This window comes from Carcharhinus amblyrhynchos, chromosome 4, assembly GCF_965287045.1.
Source record: "Carcharhinus amblyrhynchos chromosome 4, sCarAmb.v2.hapA, whole genome shotgun sequence".
NCBI lineage: Eukaryota > Metazoa > Chordata > Chondrichthyes > Carcharhiniformes > Carcharhinidae > Carcharhinus > Carcharhinus amblyrhynchos.
The window spans coordinates 56,725,578-56,747,638 of NC_137327.1; the positions used below are offsets into that span (position 1 = coordinate 56,725,578).

The 22,061-nt window shown below is 42.8% G+C and overlaps 1 protein-coding gene across 1 annotated transcript in view; it reads left to right on the plus strand.

The window, feature by feature from the left end:
* The first annotated feature begins 268 nt into the window (after positions 1-268).
* Positions 269-22,061, plus strand: part of LOC145342043 (endonuclease/exonuclease/phosphatase family domain-containing protein 1-like) — a 42,516-nt gene continuing 20,723 nt past the window's right edge. Inside the window, exons 1-3 of the mRNA XM_080187205.1 lie at positions 269-494; positions 7,848-8,713; positions 16,676-16,727. Coding sequence (XP_080043331.1) covers positions 7,866-8,713; positions 16,676-16,727 — 900 coding nt within the window. The 5' untranslated portion in view covers positions 269-494; positions 7,848-7,865. The remainder of the gene's footprint in view (positions 495-7,847; positions 8,714-16,675; positions 16,728-22,061) is intronic.

Below are 22,061 nucleotides of genomic sequence, written 5' to 3' on the forward strand. Positions count from 1 at the left end.
TCTGTTGATTCTGCACTACTCTCCTCCCTCACCTCCAAAAACTAAAGATTGCAGGAGATTGTCTGGATGGAGCTCTGTGAATCTGCGAGGAGTTTTAAACACGCAAGCAATGTAGAAATTGGAAACTGAATTTCAATTCTGATCTCCAAATACAATCTAACAGATGAAAGAAAACTGTGGCCTTACGGGGCGGTCCTCAAAATAATTAAACGTCAAGTTGTCGGCTGCGAAGCCACTCCTTTGCTCAGTTGCCAATTGGCCCCGGAGAGACCTCCCTGGAGATCAGCGTGTGTGACAGACGATCCCAAACAAACAGAAATACCCAGTGCGATATTCAGCCTCCTAACCTGCGCCGAGAGCTTTCGGAGTGAGCGTGTGTTCGCAGGTGTATCAGGGTGTGCAGTGTACACACATTACAGATCTTTCCTGCAAGTGGTTACAACTCGATCATTGTGCCCAGGAAATCTGCTGTTTAATTTACCACCATCGATCAGGTAACTTTTGCATTTGTTAAAATCAGACAACCTTTGGAGACTAGCCTTGCACTACAAGCTGGGAGAGGGAAGAGGGAGCTTCAAAGCTTTTGTTTTGCATTTCAGTTCAGACTTCTGCGCCCTGTTCCCCGTCACTCTCCCTTCAAACACAGGTCGACACCAGAGCTGAGAGTTTGGAATTGAGTTCTCAGCTCCATTTTCGAGTTTTGTGAAAACGCAGGAATCGTCCTTAAAGAAGAAGAAGGTGGTGTTAATTCAAAAGGGAAACCTGAACAAGACAATTGACTTGAGTGATTATAATTCAGTCCCAGCCCGTGTTCAATACAATCCAGTGTCCCAGCTTTCTGTCAGATGGGCAGGGGTGACATACTGTTTACCTAAATGTTAGAAGTGAGGCTGTGCAAATCTAAGCACATATTTGAAAACTAAAGTAGGTGATCAGAAGATATGTCATAGCGAGGCACAATTGTGAGACACTCCCATATATGACACAGAAAATAACAGGAACCAGGATCCTGAAACATTCTGCTCCTGAGGAAAGCTCTTTGAACTTAAAACGCATGACTGACGTGACTTTTTCCGTGTTTCTACCCGATCTGCTGAATGTTCCTGGCCCCCTTTTTGTGAAGGTGGGGGGGAGGGGGGAGGGGGGCGGCAGCCAAATTCACTAGGAGTGTAAGGTGTTGCTCAAGGTGCAGTGCAACGTAACCTTGTTTAATACAAACAGGCGGGACTGACATAGTCACTGTGGGCGCTTTTGATTTTGTTGCTTCGCAGAAACAATTGCCACTATGTTATAATCATTCCTTTACCTGCTCTCCTCCCTCTTCCGGCGGGTTGCAAGCGTCTACAAAACTGGACCTTGCTTTGTACCCTGGAGACCTGGTTGTTCAACTGGGTGCACGGGACACTGGCACTCTGCGTTTAACAGGAAGTTTAGGATAAAAATGAAGGAGGTTATTAAGTCAGACATAAATTGGGAAACAGGAGGATGAAAATGGGAGAGGGAAAATAAACTCAAAAAAAATTGACAAACAAATAGAATATAAGTGGGAAACATTTAAAATAGGATTAGCGTCCAGGAGAAACGTATCCCAGTAAAAAGCAAGAACTAGTCAGTAGTGACTTGCCATGGATAAATGGAGGAAAAGTTAAAACTAAGGAGGAAGGCATACACAACTAAAAGAAAATAAAAAGGGAATCTAAACATGTTAGGAAAGAAATAGAATAAAGGAAGCTGAAGTGGAAATTACAAAATTCAAGGAATGTTAATAGAAATAGTGAAATATGTCATAGTCACAAATGATAAAAGAAAAACAAGGTAGGCCAGGACTCCTGAGAAACACATATGAAGGCAGAAATACCTAAATAATTACTTTGCCTTGGCACTTAACAGGAAAACCAACGCTAGAAGAAGTAACCAAAAAGGATATAAAGACGTTTAAGATAAAAATTGGGGAAAGAGTTGATAAACTAATCAAATTTAGAGCAAAACCCTAGTGCAGGTAGATTCCAGCCACATATATTAAAAAGGGTAGGGAGGAGAGAGCCAAGGCTCAATTTCCTCAATATAGAAAAAATAGGTAAGGAATAGTGTCAGAGGACTGGTGAATAGGTAACATCATTCCTATATATATAAACAGTGAGATATGTTTATGGGATTAGATAAAGAACAAAAAACAAAGAACAACCCAGCACGGGAAACAGGCCCTTCGGCCCAACGAGCCCGCGCTGCCATCTTAACAATGTGTTTTTCCTCCTCCACCCTTGACCCATGTCTATGCTTATGGTACCCCCATTGGAAACCAGATTAAGGGGAGAATAATTTAGGGACAATTTGTTACACCAATCCGCCTAAGAGCACATCTTTGGGGTGTGGGAGGAAACCGGACCATCCGGAGTAAACTCACGCAACCACAGGGAGAATGCGCGAACTCCCACAGATACTGGCCCAAATCCATGTATCTGCACAGCTAACAGTGATAGTCACTGAGCTGTCGTGGTGCCCATCTGCTGGTCCAGTTTTAAGCATACACAAACAATGCGAAGTACTAGGCTACTCTCGAAACATCCAAGAGCAGCCCACGCATGACCCACCGTGTGCATGCCCCTCATTAGACAACAAGGTGGACCGACGCACCTGCAGAGTAAAAGAGAAAAACATCAACACGTGTAACAGTTGATTTCCAGGAACGTCCCGAGGCTCTGATCCTTATTTAAAACAGTCTCCTTCCCTGTTTCGCTCATGTGTCTAAGTAAACCTTAAACAAGACCAGTGTGCCTGCCTCCCAATACCTTACTTGGCAGTGCATTCCATACCCCCACGACCCTCTGTGTGAAAAACCTCCCTCTAGCATCCAAATTATACCTCTCCCCCCTCACCTTAAGCCCGTGGCCTCTCGTGATATTTGTCTCCAATCTAGGAAAAAGCCTGCCACTGTTTACTCTATCTATACCCTTCATTATCTTATACGCCTCTATTAGATCCCCCCTTAATCTCCGTCTTTCTAAGGAAAAGAGCCCCAATTTACCCAATCTTTCCTCATAACCCAGTCCTTCCATACTGGTAAACCTCCTCTGCACTCTCTCCAGGGTCTCCACGTCCTTCCGGTAGTAAGGTGACCAGAACTGGACGCAGTACTCCAAATGCGGTCTAACCAACGTTCTGTACAACTGTAGCATTAGACGCCAGCTCTTGTACTCTATACCCCTTCCTATAAAGGCTAGCACACCATAAGCTTTCTGCGCAACCTTCTGCACCTGTGTTGCCACCTTCAGAGACTTGTGCACTTGCAGTCCCAGGTCCCTCTGTATTTCTATACTCTTAATAGGTCTACCCTTTATCACGTAACTCCCCTCTACATTATTCCTTCCAAAATGCATCACCTCGCATTTATCAGAATTAAATTCCATCTGCCATTTATCTGCCCAATATACCAGCCTATCTATATCCTGCTGTGTCACCTGACACTCCTCACTGTCCACCAATCCTGCCATCTTTGTGTCATCTGCAAACTTGCTGATCACACCACATATGCCCTCTTCCAAGTCATTTATATGTATTACGAATAGAAGAGGTCCCAGTACTGAGCCCTGCAGCACACCACTGGTGACAAACCTCCAGCTAGAAAAGGACCCTTCCACTACTACTCTCTGTCTCCTGTTACCTAGCCAGTTTTCAATCCATCTAGATACTTGTCCCTGTATCCCATAAGCCTTAACCTTTTCAACCAACCTACCATGAGGGACTTTGTCAAACGCCTTACTGAAATCCACTGGGTTGAATGGCCTGTTTCTGAATTGTAAAGTTTGTAATACCTTTAAAGGACCGCCTGGGTGGAAGGTTCCAGCTTCCTCCTCTATTGCTAAATTTTTGCCTTTGTATCATCGTGGTTACTGCTGGCTACAAGGGTAGGAGCTTTGTGTGAGGGATCACACTCTACAGTGTGAAACACCCAAACTCCCTGTGTTAACGGGTGCCCATTTTCCACAAGTGGAACCATCACCTTCATGGATCTAATCAAGGGCGATTTCAAATAGGAAATGGTGGAGCCAGGCAAGGAGGGGGGTCTGTATTGATTTCTCAGGGTGTGCACTGCCCCAAGCCACAGCAGAGGTCATCCAAAGGTGTGAGGAATTTGTTATCCTGAGTTATTATCACAACACTCAAATAAATACATGATTTGTGTGATAATCATAGAATCATACAAACCCTACAGTGCAGAAGGAGACCATTCAGCCCATCGAGTCTGCACCGACCACAATCCCACCCAGGCCCTACCCCCATATCCCTACAAACTTACCCACTAATCTCTCTAACCTACGCATCTCAGAACTCTAAGGGGCAATATTTAACATGGCCAATCACCTAACCCACACATCTTTGGACTATGGGAGAAACCAGAGCACCCAGAGGAAACCCACGCAGACATGAGGAGAATGTGCAAACTCCACACAGACAGTGACCCAAGCTGGGAATCAATCCCTGGAGCTGGGAAGCTGCAGTGCTAACCACTACCATGCCACCCAAATGTAATGTAATGGCTTCTTTTGTTTAAGACTCTCAAGCATTCTCTTTACATTTCATGAACAATGTAAAATGGGACTTTGAGTGTAATTACAATATGCATACTCCAATGTATATACTCATATTTTTAAGACATCAAGTCCCTCATCACCAATTTGAAAGTGCAATGCATTTTAAACATCACCTGTTCCTGCAGAAGAAACAATCTTAGCCATGATTCAGATCCAGAAGCTGGTGGGCTCAAGTCCTGTTCCTGAGACTTGAGCACAAAACCTAGGCAAGTCATATTTGTGTAAGACTGAGGATAGGCTACACAGTTGAAAGGGCATCTTTTGAAAGAGACATCAACTTTAATAGTCTGGTTGTTAAGGATCCCATTCTTAGCCAACATTTATCCCTCAACCAACAACCTAAAAGGTGACCTGATCATTTATTTCATTGCTTTCTGAGAGAGCTTGCTGTGTCTAAAGTTGGTAGTGTCATTCCCTACATTACAGCATTTCAAAACTGCTTCATCACATGACCCAAGGGCTTGAAAGATCCTGAATAAGTTCAGCTTCTTTCTTTCAGAGGAAGCAAGTTCCTGTGTTTTGAGTGACGTTCAACTACTGGGTGTATGCATTATCCAGTTAATCTACTGGTTTGGCAAGTTGTTGTTCTGCCATACTGATCTTTGTGAGCATCCATCCCAAACACAAGGCTTGAGTACAGCTGGCTGCTGCTTGCGAAACTGGTCAATTGGTTATAGCTATTAAATAAGATAATTCCGTTTGCATGATGTGGCCATTACTGGCAAGGTCCCATTTATGGTGCATCCCAAATTGTCCTGAATAGTAACAGTAGTGGACAACAATCTTTGTAATTTTTATTTTGGAATGTGGGAGTGATTTAAGTTAAGTGTGTGACCCTTTTTTTTTCTCATCTATGCACAGATGCTAACTTTAAGAGGCTGACGTTTCCATGGCTTGCGTGGGGATGTTCAAGTTGTTGTATGGTCATGTTGACATTCAGGGGACATGGATGGGTATACTCCTTTAATCACCCATTGTCCTTGTGGTGATGGTTCTCCCATAGCAGTGAGCGGGAGGGAATTGCAACCTGGCGCCTGGTACTTCTGAGTTACAATCATCTATCCTAAGCCCACACATGGGTGGCTGACACCACTAGGGGGTTCTGATCGTGGTATAAAGACAGCTTAGCATTCGCCCAAAGATGTGGTGGAGATTGGGTGGTTAATGACATCACTCGCTGAGAAGAAAAACAATTGTTTAAATAGGTAGGAAAGGATTAACCCAACCAAAGATTTGTAGACCTACATTTTTAGGCTCTTGATGCTGTTCGTTGCTTGAATTTTAGTCTAGTGTTGGAAGGGTGAATAATGCTCAGGCGTATGGAAAAATCATTTACAACTGCTATACCAAAATATTCTTGTTAATGCAGTGTGTAAGTATTCTACAGCCCTATTTCTTACCATCCATTTATATGTTAATGCACCAGACAGCAGAGAGTGATTGTTTGAGGAGAATGGAGGGGTTTCCAAAGTTTCATGGTGACCCGAGTCCCAAGGACAGTTACTGCAATCCTTGATATGGGAGTGCCACACATAAAAAGAATGCCGTGTGTCTGAGATCAGCTGTGCTTTTGCAAAAGGCCAAGGGTTTTGTCAAGAGTTCGGCTGAACAAGAGTTAACATGCAGGTGGTTCAACTGGGAGCGGGAGAGTAGGAAATGTAGCGAGATAGCTGCAATTACAGAGTTGATTGTTTAAATTCCACTCTAATTGTAACTAGAAGTCCTTCTAGTTCACAATTGATTTTGTTACATGTTCTGCTCTTTTTGCAATCAAAGAAATTAGTGTACTGTAGACTGCCATTTTTGGCCCTTTTTCCCCCCACGAGTCCCAGGGTTGAAAATGAGTAGAAAACGGGTGGTTTCTATAATGGGTAGCCAAACCCCCATTCCAGTTTTATACCCAGGAGGCAAGTTGAAATTTGACTTCAGTAGATGGTAACAACAGTGTCATGGTAATGTTATTGGACTAGTAATACAGAGGCCTGAACTAATAGTGCAAGGACATGGGATGGTAGTTAATGCAGGTGATGGGCATCTCGCCCATTAGCGGAAGGGCTAGTGAGAAACCAACACTGTCTCTTTTAAGGAAGGCCCACTATATTAAGTGCCACTTGGGCACTTAAGGGATGGGCTTTCCCTGTGATCAAGGACATGGGTTGACATGTAGAAATCCCATCTGCTGAGATTTATTTACAGATTAATTAATAGAATTTTAAATTCCCCCAATTGTCAAGATGGGATCTGAATTCACGTATGGACTTTAATGCCCACCCCGTGGTGATCTTGATAGCAGGAGTGCAGTTAATTAGGAGGATGATTGGTGGGGACCCTACCACTATCCTACCTGCAGCCCGATTAAATCTTTGGTCTGTGGCAGGAAGGCCTGTGGATACCCTTCCTACCCCCACAGCCAATTGAGGCCCTTAAGTGGAGGATAAATGTTGAAGGGATTCATCGTATGGCAGCTGGTAAGAAGACAGTAATAAGACGGCAGGGTGTTGCCCTATGGGAACCTGGAATAAAATGCTAGTTTCACTAATGTTCATGAAAGAAGTCAATTATTGTAAAAACCCATCAGATATATTAATGTCCTTTAGGGGAGGAAGTTCTTACAGGGTCTGGCATATATGTAATTTCAGATCCACACCAATGAGGTTGACTCTTAACTTCACTAATAGTTTAGCAAGCCACTCAATCATTTCAACTGCTGCAGAAGAGCACGGTGGGTGTACCCGCACCACACAAACTACAGTGGGCTCAAAAAGGCAGCTCACCACCACCTTCATGAAGGCAATGAGAGAAGAGCAATAGTGAGTCAGAACTGTTGTATTGTAGCCATACCTCCAATCCATGTTTCCTTTGGGCCCCTCTTCTCTGCTGTTAAAGAAAGATCTGTATTTGAAGCAGACTTTGGAGTATGATAATGGAAGCAAAATCTCTGGAATTATGGATCAAATCAATGCAGTGATAGAAGAGGCACTGCAGATTCTCTATCTTTGTGTAATAACAGTTGAGATAGTGAATTCATCCATTACAACCACGTCATACAATTTATTAAAGGAGAGAGAGTGTATGATCTGTACACACATTTATTACCAAGCCTATCTCCTCTCTGTGGTCCTCAGTCTAGTATTTGCTTTAAATATAACAAATGTGTTCTAGTGTCATTAAAGTTGATTAATTTACTGGGTCTTCTGCTCTATGTTGGTAAATTAAATGGACAGATCCTGATGACAGTATATTTGAATTTTTCAGACAGAAAGGCAAAGTGAAATGGGTTACCAATTGAGCTGCCACCGGCCACAATGTGACCCGGGACCTCGACTCCAGCACCTGAAGGGCAAGAAGCAGCAGAAAGGGCCACAACTCAGCGCCACGTGCAGCTTATCCCACAACCTGGCAGCCTACCACCGGGTTAATATCAACACTGCCACAGAGGAAGAGCTGATGACACTGCAGGGGATCAACCGGACTCTGGCGCACAACATTGTGCTTTACCGCGCTATGATCGGGGGGTTCCGCAAAATTGAGGACATGGCTTTGGTGACGGGAGTGGGGGCTGCAAAGCTCCAGCTGATCAAGCCAGAGATCTGTGTGAGTAACAGGGACTCCTCCCAATCCATGGAAAATCTGTCAAGTTTTGGTCTGCTGTCTTCCACCAAAGTGAACATAAACATCGCTCCAGAGAAACAACTCACAGCCACGTTGGGAATCACAGAGGACCTCGCCCGTAATATTGTTAGTCACCGCACTGTGCATGGGCCTTTCAAGCACGTTGATGATTTACTTCAGGTGACTGGGATGGACATGACCTTGTTGAGCATCATAGGTTCCAAACTCACCATCGCCCTCCCGAGACCCATCTCCTCCTATTCATGTGTTCGGTTAGATAACATATCCAACCAAATCTTATCTTACTACAGTCTGCAGAACCTAAGCTTGAACCCCGGAGTTTGGAATCAGCGCTCTTTAATTCGGCCTCCAGCTGAGACCTTCACCGGGAGTTTTGATGGAAAGAAGATTGTTCGTATTGGCACTTGGAACCTTCAGAGCCTTACTTTAGACAAGGTCAATAATCCAGGAGTGAGGGAAGTCATCTGCTTGACTCTGCTTGAAAATGGGTTTGTAATAACTTCACTCATTCATAGAATTTACTGATCATAAACAGACTATTTGATCCAACTATGTCCAAGTTTATGCTATGCACAAGTTTATTCCCTCCACTCAGAGTCTCACCTTATTGACGTAAGATTTTTATACATTTCTCCATCATACATTTACCTAACGTCCCCTTAAATGCATTAATTCCCTAAAAACAGAAACCTGGAATGCCCATGAGGAAATTCTGATTTGATTGAGGGGGTGTTATATCACTAGATAAATATTCTAGGGAACTTGAGGGGTAGTGTGGAATTTGAATTCAGCTGAAGAAAATATCTGAAAACTTAAACTTGGCATCAGTAAATGTGACTGTGTAGCTGTCAGATTGTTCTAAATACCCAAATGATTCACCTGAAGTGCTTTGAAGGAGTGATCCTGCTGTCCAAATCTGGCATCAATTCCATATTAAGATGGTTAGTTCTTAGCTGCTCTCTGAAATGAACTAATGAGCACTCAAGTGGGATAGGCAATAAATCTCAGTGGGGCCAATGATGGCCTCCTCACAAATAAATAATCAAAAGATAATTTCCCACCAAAAATGTTGCTGTAAACTGTGGAAAATTAGTATAACATGGTGGGTGGGATATGAGGGGAATACCATGAAAACTACCCCAGAGTTCTCAGATTTAGAAAATTGATTAGAGCAAGATAGCTGTACCATATTAGGTAAGATGTTATTGCTGTCAAAGTTCCCAAACATGAAGCTGAACACTCACTGGAGATTTCATGATCTGCAGCCACAACTTCAGGTTTGAGGAATCTGACCCTCACTGCCCCCTCCCAATTCCTTCCCAAGATAAATACCATGGGCTGAACTTTGTGCCCGCAGTGGGCATGTTTCCTGCAATAGGGTGGTGAGGTGGGGAAGCACATAAAATATCTCACCCACCCTATCACCCTCCCACTCATTTCCATAACACAAAGGGTGGGTGCAAACATTGGTACCAGCCTGCCATATTTAAATCAATACTTAAGGATCAATAATATTTCTTGTCAAGCCAATTAAATATGCTGCTCATGCCATGAAATTGTTGGCCTTTTGTTTTGGTTACAGGAGGAGGGAGGGAGGGAAACATTAATGTAGTGGCTTAACATTAATGTCAGGCTTAACCACTCCTTGACACCAGTTCTTCGGCTACCCACAGTAGAGTTGAAGTGACTTGAGTCGACCTCTCCCAGAATCCTCCTCTGCTTGATCAGGGTTGGAAGTCCCACTTGGCCCTCGTTAATCTGCCCTGCAGCACTTTATTGCTGTGGGGTGGGTCAGGATGGTGCATGTTGACTCATGCCAGTGTTATTTCCTGGAGGGAAAGAGGGCAGTGGCATGTTGTTCTCTACGTGCTTCTCCCCTATTATTCTGGCCAATGAATGTTTGGAAGTGGCCATTTCTCTGAAGGTTCCTCTCATCATGTGTTCTGTGAGGTAGGGAATTTGCATATATTCCAATTAGAAAAAAGGGCGACAGGGATTACAATTCACATTTTTCTCAATGACTCTTTAACTTCATCAACTTGTCAATTTTCATTGGCTCCCCACCACAGAGTTCAAAATCCTTGAGATCACTTACAAATTCCTCCACAATGTCTTTTCATCCTACTTCTGCTATCTCCTCCAGGCCTGTGTCCTGGTCTGTATCTTACAGTTCAGTCTCTCTGGGTCTTGGAGGATTTTACAGTCCCATTGTTGCCCACTTGACCCAATCTGAGCCACACTCCTAGAATTTCCTCCTGAAACGTCTTCAACATATTGGGAATGAAAGCAGTGGTTTGAAAACCCAACCCAGTACATTACAGGTGGCTGATCCGATACAACACTCTCTGCACTGCTACAGAGGTGGAACTTCACCCCCCATTAATTTCATCCCGGCCATAACAACCTGCTCATGACTTATTGCTTTGATTTTGACTTTGGCTAATTCTCCTGAATCACTTCATGTTCAGTGTCTTAACCTATTTTATAAAGTACATACAAAATAGGAGCAAGAGTAGGCCATTTGACCCTTCAAGCCTGCTCTGCCATTCAGTATGGTCATAGCTGATCCTGTATCTTCTTTTGTTACTATATTATACTAAAAACCCAATACCGATCCAGGACGTTGTTGAATTTCAAAAGAAAGAATCCAGATGGGAAAAGAGGAGTACATATTTATAAAACGTTCTAAACATGGCACATGAATGACTTTTCCACACTGAGTCTTATTTATAGAAAGAAGCTAGTGAAATAATTCTATGCTTGCACAACATCTTACATCAAAACATTCTAAATCAAATCATTTAAAAGGCATTTTCTTAAAGTGGTCCATGAGCTAAGTGTTTGTGTATATGCAGCCTTTTTAATTTATGAGTGATTCAATTTAAAAATAACCCAGCAACCAAGCTTTAGTCTTAATTAAGATAAAGGTTAGTTTATTCCAACAACTAATGCTGAAAGTTATTCAGGTAAAAGTGAGAAAGTTATTACTAAAATACCGATACATAGATGAAAAGCAGATAAAAGCTAAACTACTGTTACAATCCCAGTTGATGTTATAATTGGATAGCAAGATCTCAGAATGGAACCCTGGCTCAAAGACCGTAACTTTTAAAAAAAACCAAACATGGAGGAAACAGTCATAGTACTGCTAATTGGTTTTGCCAACTAAAGAAAACATTTCTTAAACATGAAATGGAAATGGATTATAATATGCCTTTATACTTTCGCTTAACGAATACACACAGGTTTTAAGATTTTCATGGATCACAAAGTACATTCAAAGCTTCAATAGTTCCATTAGCACACAAGTTTGGTTTGTGGATTCTTCCTCAGAATTTCCCCAGATAATTTTCATAGCTGAGTTTTCACTTCACATTTGGCAGTAATTCCTGTCAAGATTTTGAACCAATCCCTTTCAGTTTCCTCTGCCTCAACAGGCTTACTGTTTCTTCTCACTGTCAATTGCTTTAATCAAGTCCCAGTTTTTTAATTGTATTACTTCAAAACTTCCTGTTGCCTCTGAAAGTCTTCTCCCAACAATAAATCTAGCTTCTTTAACTCAAAGCTCTTGTTTCTCTCTTCCTTGATTTCTATTGGGGCATACCTTATTCTCTATTCATTTAGCTTCAGTATTCTGAAGTCTATTTTCTATCACCATTCTCGGAGTCTGTTAAGATGGCTTATTTAGCTTTGGTATTTTCTATTGTTATAGCCTTTCTCAACCTTGACCAGAACTGAGAAAGAGATCTTACCCCCCATCTCCCTTAGCCCTCAAAAAAAATATCTGCCACATGTTTGCTACACTTAAGAACAGAGAGTGCTACAGTTCCACCCTCTCTCTCTGATTGTTGCTGAGGCAGATCACTTTGGATTTCAACAGGAACTGAAGTTAATCCCTAAAGCACCAAACATTTTTTCCAACATGAAATATATCTACAACTCCCCTCAAAACACAGAATTATTAAATTAAACTTACCTGAAACTATACCTTAATTAAAATGTTTTACCCAAGCAAATATAAATCTCTTAACTCTAGCCTTGAGTTTGTTAGTAATACTTAAATTAAATTTGAAATCAACCTTTGTAGGGTATCAGGCAGATTGAGTGAAGGGATTAAAATTTGAGGTTCCATTTAGCAGCTGAGATGGCTTCAGTAGTCAACTTGCCTTTTCAGGTGAATTCAGCAGGCCAGCAAGTTTTTGGGGTAGAGAGAGGAGGTTTAATATTCCTCTATTCTGCAACAACAGCACTTGCAACTTGCCTAAACACTTTTACCAAAATAGCAGTTCATTTCTTCCTGTTTGTCCTTCCTTGGCTGAGAACCTATTTCTCAGAATTCTTCCTGGGATTCTGCACATAGAAATGGCTACATTCAGCCTGCCTAGTTACGATCAAAAACAAAATAGCTGCTATGCTATGATGAAGGATTGTTCCACCAGGCAAGGAAAGTTAAATGTGTTGAGATCCTTTTAAGGTCCTTTCCTGCCTCCAGTTCCGTCAGATGTAAAAGAGGTTTTTAAACCATTTTGTAGTAGTTGGCCCCTTTGAGGGTCGTGTGATCCAATCACCCGATGGGGAATGAGGGCGGGGAATTCAGGGCACAGCACGGCCTTTTGTAGCCAGATTGATCCTAGAGCTGAGAATGAAAACATTGATTGTTGCACCCTGTATATAATTGTATATAATAAATCCATTGTAGTTTGTTAGCCAACTGATGATCGCCAATTACTGCATTTACTACACTTTTAGAGTTCAGTGGACATCCCTGAAGGATGCATTTTATTTATTTCTATAGCTAATTCTAGAGGCATGAGTCTGACCAGGTTTCAAAAATACTGGAAGGGACTATATTGTGTTCCCACACTTATGTTTTGAAAAAGGCTTTTAAATGCAGTGTAAAGATTTGAAAACAGAAATGTACCTGGAAAACAGTTATCCTTTAAATCTGTAATGTCATATTTATACAATTGTCATAGCAGTATTTGTTGATATGTAGGCAAGCACAATTACCCTTCCGCACCTATAAGCTTCTACTAACAAGGCAAATGACCAGTTAATCTGATTGGTTTAGTGAGGAAAGCTGGGCCGAATACCAGACGCGCTTGTTAAACACCTTGCCATGTCACCAAATGTACAGGAAATGGTATCAATAAATATGACAAAGTATTCACAGTACTGAAGGAAGCCATTCTGCCCAACTGGTCAATAGTAATGAATTACTGCAGTGCGTGCAGCAGACAGTAGGCACTGCAGCCAGTGTTGGAAGGAATAGTTGTTATATCAACATCGCACTTGGCAATCTCAATTTTCTCATCACAGAAAGGAGTGTTAACGTTGTTGGGTTAATATAGCACATTTAATTTTCACTTTACAATCTGTACAGCTGAAAGCAATTTTGCTTTTACGAACATGCTGTGTTATCTGAGTAACTGCAGGCTCTGAACAGCCTTTGTTTGACTCTGTTTGTGATCAATATTTATACAATGGATGTTCAGATAAACAGGTGAAAACAGGCCAAGAATCTGGAATGTGTAATTATATTGGGACTAGCTTTACCACATAGACTGCAACTATTCAAGGAGGCAGCTCGCCACTACCTTCTGAAGGGCATCTAGAGATGGGCAATAAGTATTAGCCTTTCCAGTGAAGGTCCATGGATGTCATCTATATGGATTTTAGTTTGACAAGGCAGGCTGGTGCAAAAGGTTAAATCTCACGGGGTAAAAGGTGAGCTAACTAGATGGGTGGAGAACTGGCTTGGCCATAGAAGACAGAGGGTAGCGGTGGAGAGGTTTTTTTCCGGTTGGAGGTCTGTGACTAGTGGTGTTCCGCAGAGCTCTGTATCAGGACCTCTGCTGTTTATGATATATATAAATGATTTGGAAGAAGATGTAGCAGGTGTGATCAGTAAGTTTGCGGATGACACAAAGATTGCTAGAGTTGCGGGTAGTGATGAACATTGTCAGAGAATACAGCAGGATATAGATAGACTGGAAAATTGGGTGGAGAAATGGCAGATGGAATTTAGTCCAGATAAATGCAAGGTGATGCATTTCAGTAGATTTAATGGAGGGAGGAGCTATGTAATAAATGGCAGAACCACAGTGAGTATAGACACACAGAGGGACCTGGGTGTGCAAGTCCACAGATCCCTAAAGGTGGCAGCACAGGTGGAGAGGGTGGTGAAGAAGCCATATGGTACACTTACCTTTATTGGACAGGGCATAGAGTATAAAAGTTGGCATATGATGTTGCAGCTATATAGAACGTTGGTTAGGCCACATTTGGAATACTGTGTCCAGTTCTGGTCGCTTCACTACCAGAAGGATGTGGAGGCTTTGGAGAGAGTACAGAAAAAGTTTATCAGGATGTTATCTGGTATGGAGGGTCTTAGCCAAGAGGAGGGATTGGACAAACTGGGGTTGTTCTCCCTGGAAAGACAGAGGATGAGGGGCGACCTAATAGAGGTGTGTAAGATTGTGAAGGGCATAGATAGGGTGAACAGTGGGAAACTTTATCCCAGATCAGAGGTGACGAACACAAGGGGTCACAAGTTCAAGGTTAAGTGGGCAAGGTTCAACACAGATGTCAGGAGGACGTATTTTACACAAAGGGTGGTGGGGGCCCAGAATGCGCTGCCAAGCAAGGTGGTTGAGGCGGACATGCTGGGATCATTTAAGACTTATCTAGATAGCCACATGAACAGACTGGGAATAGAGAGATACAAACGAATGGTCTAGTTGGGACCATGAGCGGCGCAGGCTTGGAGGGTCGAAGGGCCTGTTCCTGTGCTGTACTGTTCTTTGTTCTTTTACCCTTGAACCACTAACTTAGGAGAGGTTGGGGACAAGGTGGGGCAGAGGGGTGCTGATGGAGGGGGAGCAATTGACCTTCTAAAGGGAAGAACATTCACTCTTCTTTTACAGGATCAATAACCTCAAGAGGCGATAACTAAGAGGGTACTCCCTATGTCAGGAATTCCCACTCCACCTGGCTCAATCAGGGTTTAGTATCTTACGGAAGCTCATTAGTTTGAGTTGTAAAAGATGGATACAGCCCATTCACAATAACCAGATGTAATTGTTATTGTACTGACTTCCTGGAATTGACCCAATATGTATTTTGTCCAACATTTCCCTCTTCCCTTTAAAGATTCAGCCTACTTGAGGTATTGGGTTCTGTGTTTTCCTAAGCCAGTCCACTTGTGGCCTGTAACTCAAATGGGGCCTTCTTCCATCTTTTTCAATTGTGTATAGTTTTTGTATAAAATAGAATCACATGGTTGTGATATTATTATGTTCTTTCCCTGTGTTATCAGCAGAAATTGTGCTGAGGTGTGGCCACACAATTATCACTCACAGGATGTTTTAAGAACATAAGAACATAAGAAATAGGAGCAGGAGTAGGCCATCCAGCCCTTCGAGCCTGCCCCGCCATTCAGTAAGATCATGGCTGATCTGAAGTGGATCAGTTCCACTTTCCCGCTTTCTCCCCGTAATCCTTAATTCCCCTGTCTATCAGAAACCTATCTACCCATGACTTAAATATATTCAGCAAGGTAGCCTCCACCACTTCAACGGGCAGAGAATGCCAGAGATTTGAATAGGTTCCTTTACCTCCCATCTATATTTCTGCTCTGAGACCATAGTTATGTGTTGTGGGGTATTGCTTTGTCCATTATCAACCAAAAATAAATAAGACAAACGGATTGTGTGTGTATCATGCAAAGCACAATGATAGTATTGTGCAGCCCCAATTGTTGGTGACATGTCTTCATCTGTTTAGGCCCTTAAGCTCTGGAATTCTCTCGCTAAACCCCTTTGACTTTCTCTTCTCCTTTAAGATGCTGCTTAAATCCTTCCTCTTTGACTAAGCTTTTGATTATATGGTCTGCTATCTCCTAATGTGGCCTGGTATCATATTTTGTCTGAAATGCTTTGTGAAAGCATTGTGAAGCATTTTATTATGTTAAAGGTGGTGTATAAATTCACATTCCTTTTTGTTGTTGTGAGGGTGAAACGGTGTGATGGACAATCGCCCCCATAACAGGGGTTTGAATCTCATCTTAAATCATAGTCAAAGATCTCCTATCATTTATGGGCTGGCGATTAATGAGCCTGGACGAGTCTCAACCCAGTCCTCAGTGGGCATGAACCACCCTTAATACAGTAAGTACAAGGTGGTACTGAAGACATAAACAATTTTCCCCCAAGTGGACACCAGTTGCAGCCTAACTAGCTAACCCGTCTCTGCCAGCTGGATAATGGGTGCCAATTAGATCCTGCCCCAGACAAAACTGCAAACAGGCGGATTGCAGAGATGAGCTTTCAGATACGAGATTCTGTCATTTTGCCCTCAGTTGTACCACCAAATCTGTTGCCACGAGATTGGAAAAACCCTGCTCTTAATTTCTAGTTGAAGTGCCTAACGTGACATTGTGTTGTTTGCAGGATCAAGTTATTGGCGATGCAGGAGGTACTGCATGAAGATGTTTTAGATAAGGTAACTCCCCATCTGTTTGCTTTATTGAGTCTTGCTTGCGGAATGTTTCATCACAAATACAGGAAAGAATTCAGTATCACAGAGTACCTATACCACAGAAATAAGACCATTCAGCCTGACATATCTATACTAGCTTTCCAAAAGAGCAATATACATAGTGCCACCCTCTAGTCTTCTCCTGCACATTTTTCTTTTTCAGTTAGTAATCTGACTCGCTGTTAAGTGCCTCAATTGAATCTGCCTCCAGCACACTCTCAGGCAGCATCCTCCAGAATTAAATGACTCACTGCATGAAAATCTTTTCCTCATGCCTCCATTGCTTTTTTGATTAATTATCTTAAATTTGTGCCCTCTGGCTCTCAATACTTCCATATGGGTGGCATGGTGGCATAGTGGTTAGCACTGCTGCCTCACAATGCCAGGGACCCAGGTTCAATTCCCAGCTTGGATCACCGTCCGTACAGAGCCTGCATGTTCTCCCTGTATTTGTGTGGGGTTCACCCAGCTGTTCCAGTTTCCTCCCACAATCTGAAAGATATGCTGGTTAGGTGCATTGTTCATACTAAATTTACCCTCAGTGTGCCCGGACAGGCGCCAGAGTGTGATGACTAGGGGTTTTTCACAGTAACTTCATTGCAGTGTTAATATAAGCCTACTTGTGACACTAATAAATAAACTAGACAAAACAGCAGGCACAGTTTTTCCCCATCTGCTCTGTCCAGATCCCTCATGTTTTATATGCTTTTATCAAATCTTTTTACACCTTCTCTTCAAGGAAAACAGTCCTAACCTCATCAACATAGCTATCTAATTTTCTCATCCCTCATATGTGAAAACATTCCCAGCAAATTACTCATTTTAAAGAGGAATTTTCCCCAGATTAAGTCTCTCCTTCACCAGATGCTCCTGCCCCTCCCAAGATTCTGACCATATTGTACAAGCTAGCAGAAATGTAGTGAGAAATTGCCAATTCAGAGCATCTCCATGTCGGTGATAGGACATGATTGAGGTGACGCGGTTTGACCTTACAGTCAAACATTCCTGCTATTCTTGGGTCAGCAGATAATGGTCACGTTATATTGAACTTTGACCAACATTATCTGTTTGAAGTATGTCATGTTCAGTGACTGAAAAAAAAAGTTACGGATGTCACATGAGACAAACACACAATCAGGAGGATAGCCAGTTCACTCACTCCTCACTCCACTGAAAGGTTTATTCACATAGTAAATTGAATCCGGTTTCAAAACCGTCCAAGTCATTATTCCTATAAGTCAAAAGAAATGAGGAAATGCAGGAGTTCTGAGGTGAAGTTAAAGCCAGGGTCTCAGTGCTTAATCAAAGCCAACCACAGAGGCCTAAACCTCTGGATATAGGCTCAGGCTCACTCACAGGTCCCACTGCGACGTGCCCATTATGAGAGATGGGCTAGTTTGAACACTGAAATAGACAGCCCAAAGAGAAGTTTGGATGGTTGGAATTTTCTGGCAGCTCCTGCTGCCTGAATTTTCCATTCCTGCCGAAGTCAGTGGAGTTTTGAATGGCTTGTTACATTTTATGATTCCATCCCTAACAAGATGGAGCCAAAAATTTCCGCCCAGTATTTATTGCTTAAGGTTAGTAAATATTTCTGAAAGAATCTTCTTTCAATAGATAATTGAGTGAGTGACAGAGTACAGGAAGCGGGCTTGGTAGTCCATGTGATCTTTTCCACTTTAACCTGTTTTCCTGGTATGCTTTAAACAAACTCTCCACAGCCACCACATCAGTTCTTTCCACTGCACATTCCTTCCATCCTAATCTTTGGTTGGACTAAATTTAGCTCCTTTGATCTTCCACCTCAGTGGCCTAAGATCGGCATTCTGTGAATTAACTTCAAATGGAATGCTGTTTACTCATTGTGGCCCCTGTGCTCTTTCTCCTTATGATTAATTGGATTCTAAGCATGCACCACACCCATTCAAACTGATGCTAAATGCAAATGTGGATATTTATCATGCCTGTTAATACTTGTGCATTGTTGAGCTGTGCTGTTGTCTGTCACAGGCTGTTGCTCCTATTTCACCTTTTACAGTAAATCTTTGCTGTAGTGGGACCTAACTACGCATAGTGCACATTAAACATCAGTGCAAAGCATAAAGCATTTGCAACAAACTTCACCCAAAAGTGCAGAGTGGATGATTCATCTTGGGTTTTTTCCAGATATCCCCAGCAATACAGATGTCAGACTTCAGCTAATTTGATTCGCTCCATATTATCAAAAATGGTTTAAGGCACTGGACACTGCAAAGGCTATGAGCCCTGACAATATTCCTGGCAATAATATTGAAGACTTGTGGTCCAGAACATGCTGTGCCCCTAACCAAACAGTACAGCTACAATACTGGCATCTACCTGGCAATGTGGTATGTCCAGTCTACAAAATGCAGGACCAATCCAACCTGGCTAGTTCCTGCCCCCCATCAATCTACTCTCAATCATCAGTAAAGTGATGGAAGATTCATCAATAATCAAGCGGTAGTTACTCAGCAATAACCTACTCACGGATGCTCCGTTTGCATTCTGCCATTGTCACTCAGCTCCTGACCTCCTTATAGCCTTGTTTCAAACATGGACAAAAGAGCTAGACTCGAGATTGGTAAGAGTGACTGCCTTTGACGTTAAGGCAGCATTTGACTGAGTGTGGCACCAAGAAGCCCATGCATAACTAGGGTCAGTGACCTTCCTTCCATCATAAGGTTAGGAGTGAGGATGTTCACTGATGATTGCGCAATGTTCAATCATTCACAATTTCTCAGATACCAAAGCAGTCCAAGTAATGCACCAAGACTTGGACAATATTCAGGTGTGGGCAAACAAGTGGCATGTAACATTCATGCCACACTAGTGCCAGGCAATGACCACCTCCAACAAGAAAGAATCTAACTATCTCCGCTCGATTTTCAGTGTCATTATCATCACTGAAAGCCAACATCTTGGGGGTTACCATTAAGCAAAAACTGAATTGGACAGTTGTATTAAATACTGTGGCTACTGGAGCAGGTCAGAGGCTGGGAATCCTGTGGCAGTACTCACTTCCTGACTCCCCTAAGCCAGTCCATATCACATACAAGGCACAAATCGGGATTGTGATGAAATGCTCTCCCCTTGTCTGGTTATGTGTAACTCCAGAACAGTTAAGGAACTCAACACTTTTGCAAGACAAAGCAGCTCGCTTGATTGGCACCCCCATCTACAAACAATCTGATATGATGGCCACGTAGGTCACAAGGGATCAACAATAGGTCTCGCTGTGGGCTTCGTGGAGTACGAGATGCTTTACTGAGAGAGCAGAGATGCATCCTATGGGAAGCATTCAGTGGCGTTTCCCAAAACTGTTACTGTTTCCAGATTTAGGTTCAAGGTCCCAAGGTGGAAACTACCTGCCTGCGAAAGCCCTTCCTTTTGGTGCACAATGAAGGGTGTTGGTGACGGGAAACTGAGAGTGGCTGAGTTACTGGACATTCACCCCTTCCACCACCAGCACACAGTGGCAGAAGTGTGGAGCATCTTCCAAGATTAACTGCAGCAACTCATCGAGTCTTCTTGGACAACACCTTCCCACAACCACCACCATCTAGGAGGACAATAACAACAGATACCTGGAACACCACTACTTGGAAGTTCCCCTCCAAGTCAGTCATCATCCTGACCTGGAAATATATCACCATTCCTTCCCTGTTGCGGGTCAAATCCCTGGAAATCCCTCCCTAACTGCACTGTTGGGGAGTACCTCCACCACATGGGCTGCAGCAGTTCAAGAAGGCAGCTCACCACCAACTTCTCAGAGACAATAAATGCTGGCCCACCCCATATCCCATTAATGAATAAAAAAAGCTTGCTGATTGAAAATTTACGGAAATAATTTGGCTTAGAGAGATTGAGAGAGAAAGAGACAAGCTTGAATCTGTCACTTCCACATTTGCTGCACTCTGGAAGTGCAGATGAGGAAATTCAACATTCCAGGCCTGTGGTTTTTCTTTACAAACAAAATGTGGATCTTCCTAATCTGTGCTCCCACTGAGTGCTTGAAACACTGAAGTAGGAATTTCAAGATGCCATTGTGCATCTCCATTGATACCATCAATTCCTTGCTTGGGAGTGGATACTATTGTATGGGCACCACATGTCCTCTGGCATCTTGGTCAATGAGGCAGCATATCCATTCAGTTGAAAGTAACTTACTTGGGAAGAAATGCAGCCGTGCCCTGCACTGTGCTTGATGCACACACATGTTCAGCAGCAATCTTTGTTGAGTGACTTGGAGCAGAGGGAGGAAAGACCTCCCTATCTCAGGAAAACTGAGATCAGTTGCGGCAGCCTTCAGCTAACCTGCCTGAGATCTGCAACCTCATCTCAGACTAACAATCAAACCCAGAACCTTTCTGATAGTAGTGACTCATATAACATAAGGCAGCCTGAATGCAAACTGAAATGTATGGCATGTTAGGCAGCATAGTCTAACCAACAAAGCTACTCACCTCGTTAAAGAGCAATTACCATCAGTCACACACAGAAACTGAGGGAGCTCCTCCCTCTACAGTTTTCAAGTGTTATTCATATAGAAATACCCTCCCGAACCTTGTGTAAATTATTCTTGCTGTTCCTGTTCCAAAGTTTATATACCATCTGTAACCCAACGTACTCTCCGTAACCCAGCTCCAGCAGGCTGCCCTATGGGCTGATCATAGGCAAATAATATTCAAGGCATACAAGAGGCAGGTAATATACATCTCCAACAAGAGAGAATCTAACAAAGTTGATATTCAACAGCATTACTGTTGGTGAATTCCCCACGATCAACATCCTTGGGGTTAACATTGACCAGAAACTGAACAGGATCAGCCATGTAAATACTGTGACTCCAGGAGTAGGTGGGAAACTGGGAATTCTGCAATGAGTAAGTCATCTCCTGACTTCCGAAACCCTGTCCACTATCTACAAGACGCAAGTCAGGAGTGTGATGGAATACTCTCCATTTGCCTGGATGAATGGAGATCCAATAACACTTAGAAAGCCTGACACCATCCAGGGCAAAGCAGCCCACTTGATTGGCACCCATTCCACCACCTTAAACGTTTGCTCTACTCAGCATGTAGCATCTACAAGCTGTACTGTAGCAGCTTGGTAAGGCTTCCCCAATAGCACCTTCCAAATTTATGATTCTACCACCTAGAAGAACAAGGACTGCAGACGCATGGGAACACAACCTCCCGCAAGTTACCCTCCAAGCTACACGCCATCCTGAATTAAAAAGATATTGCTGAATCAAAATTGCAGAACTCTCTCACTATC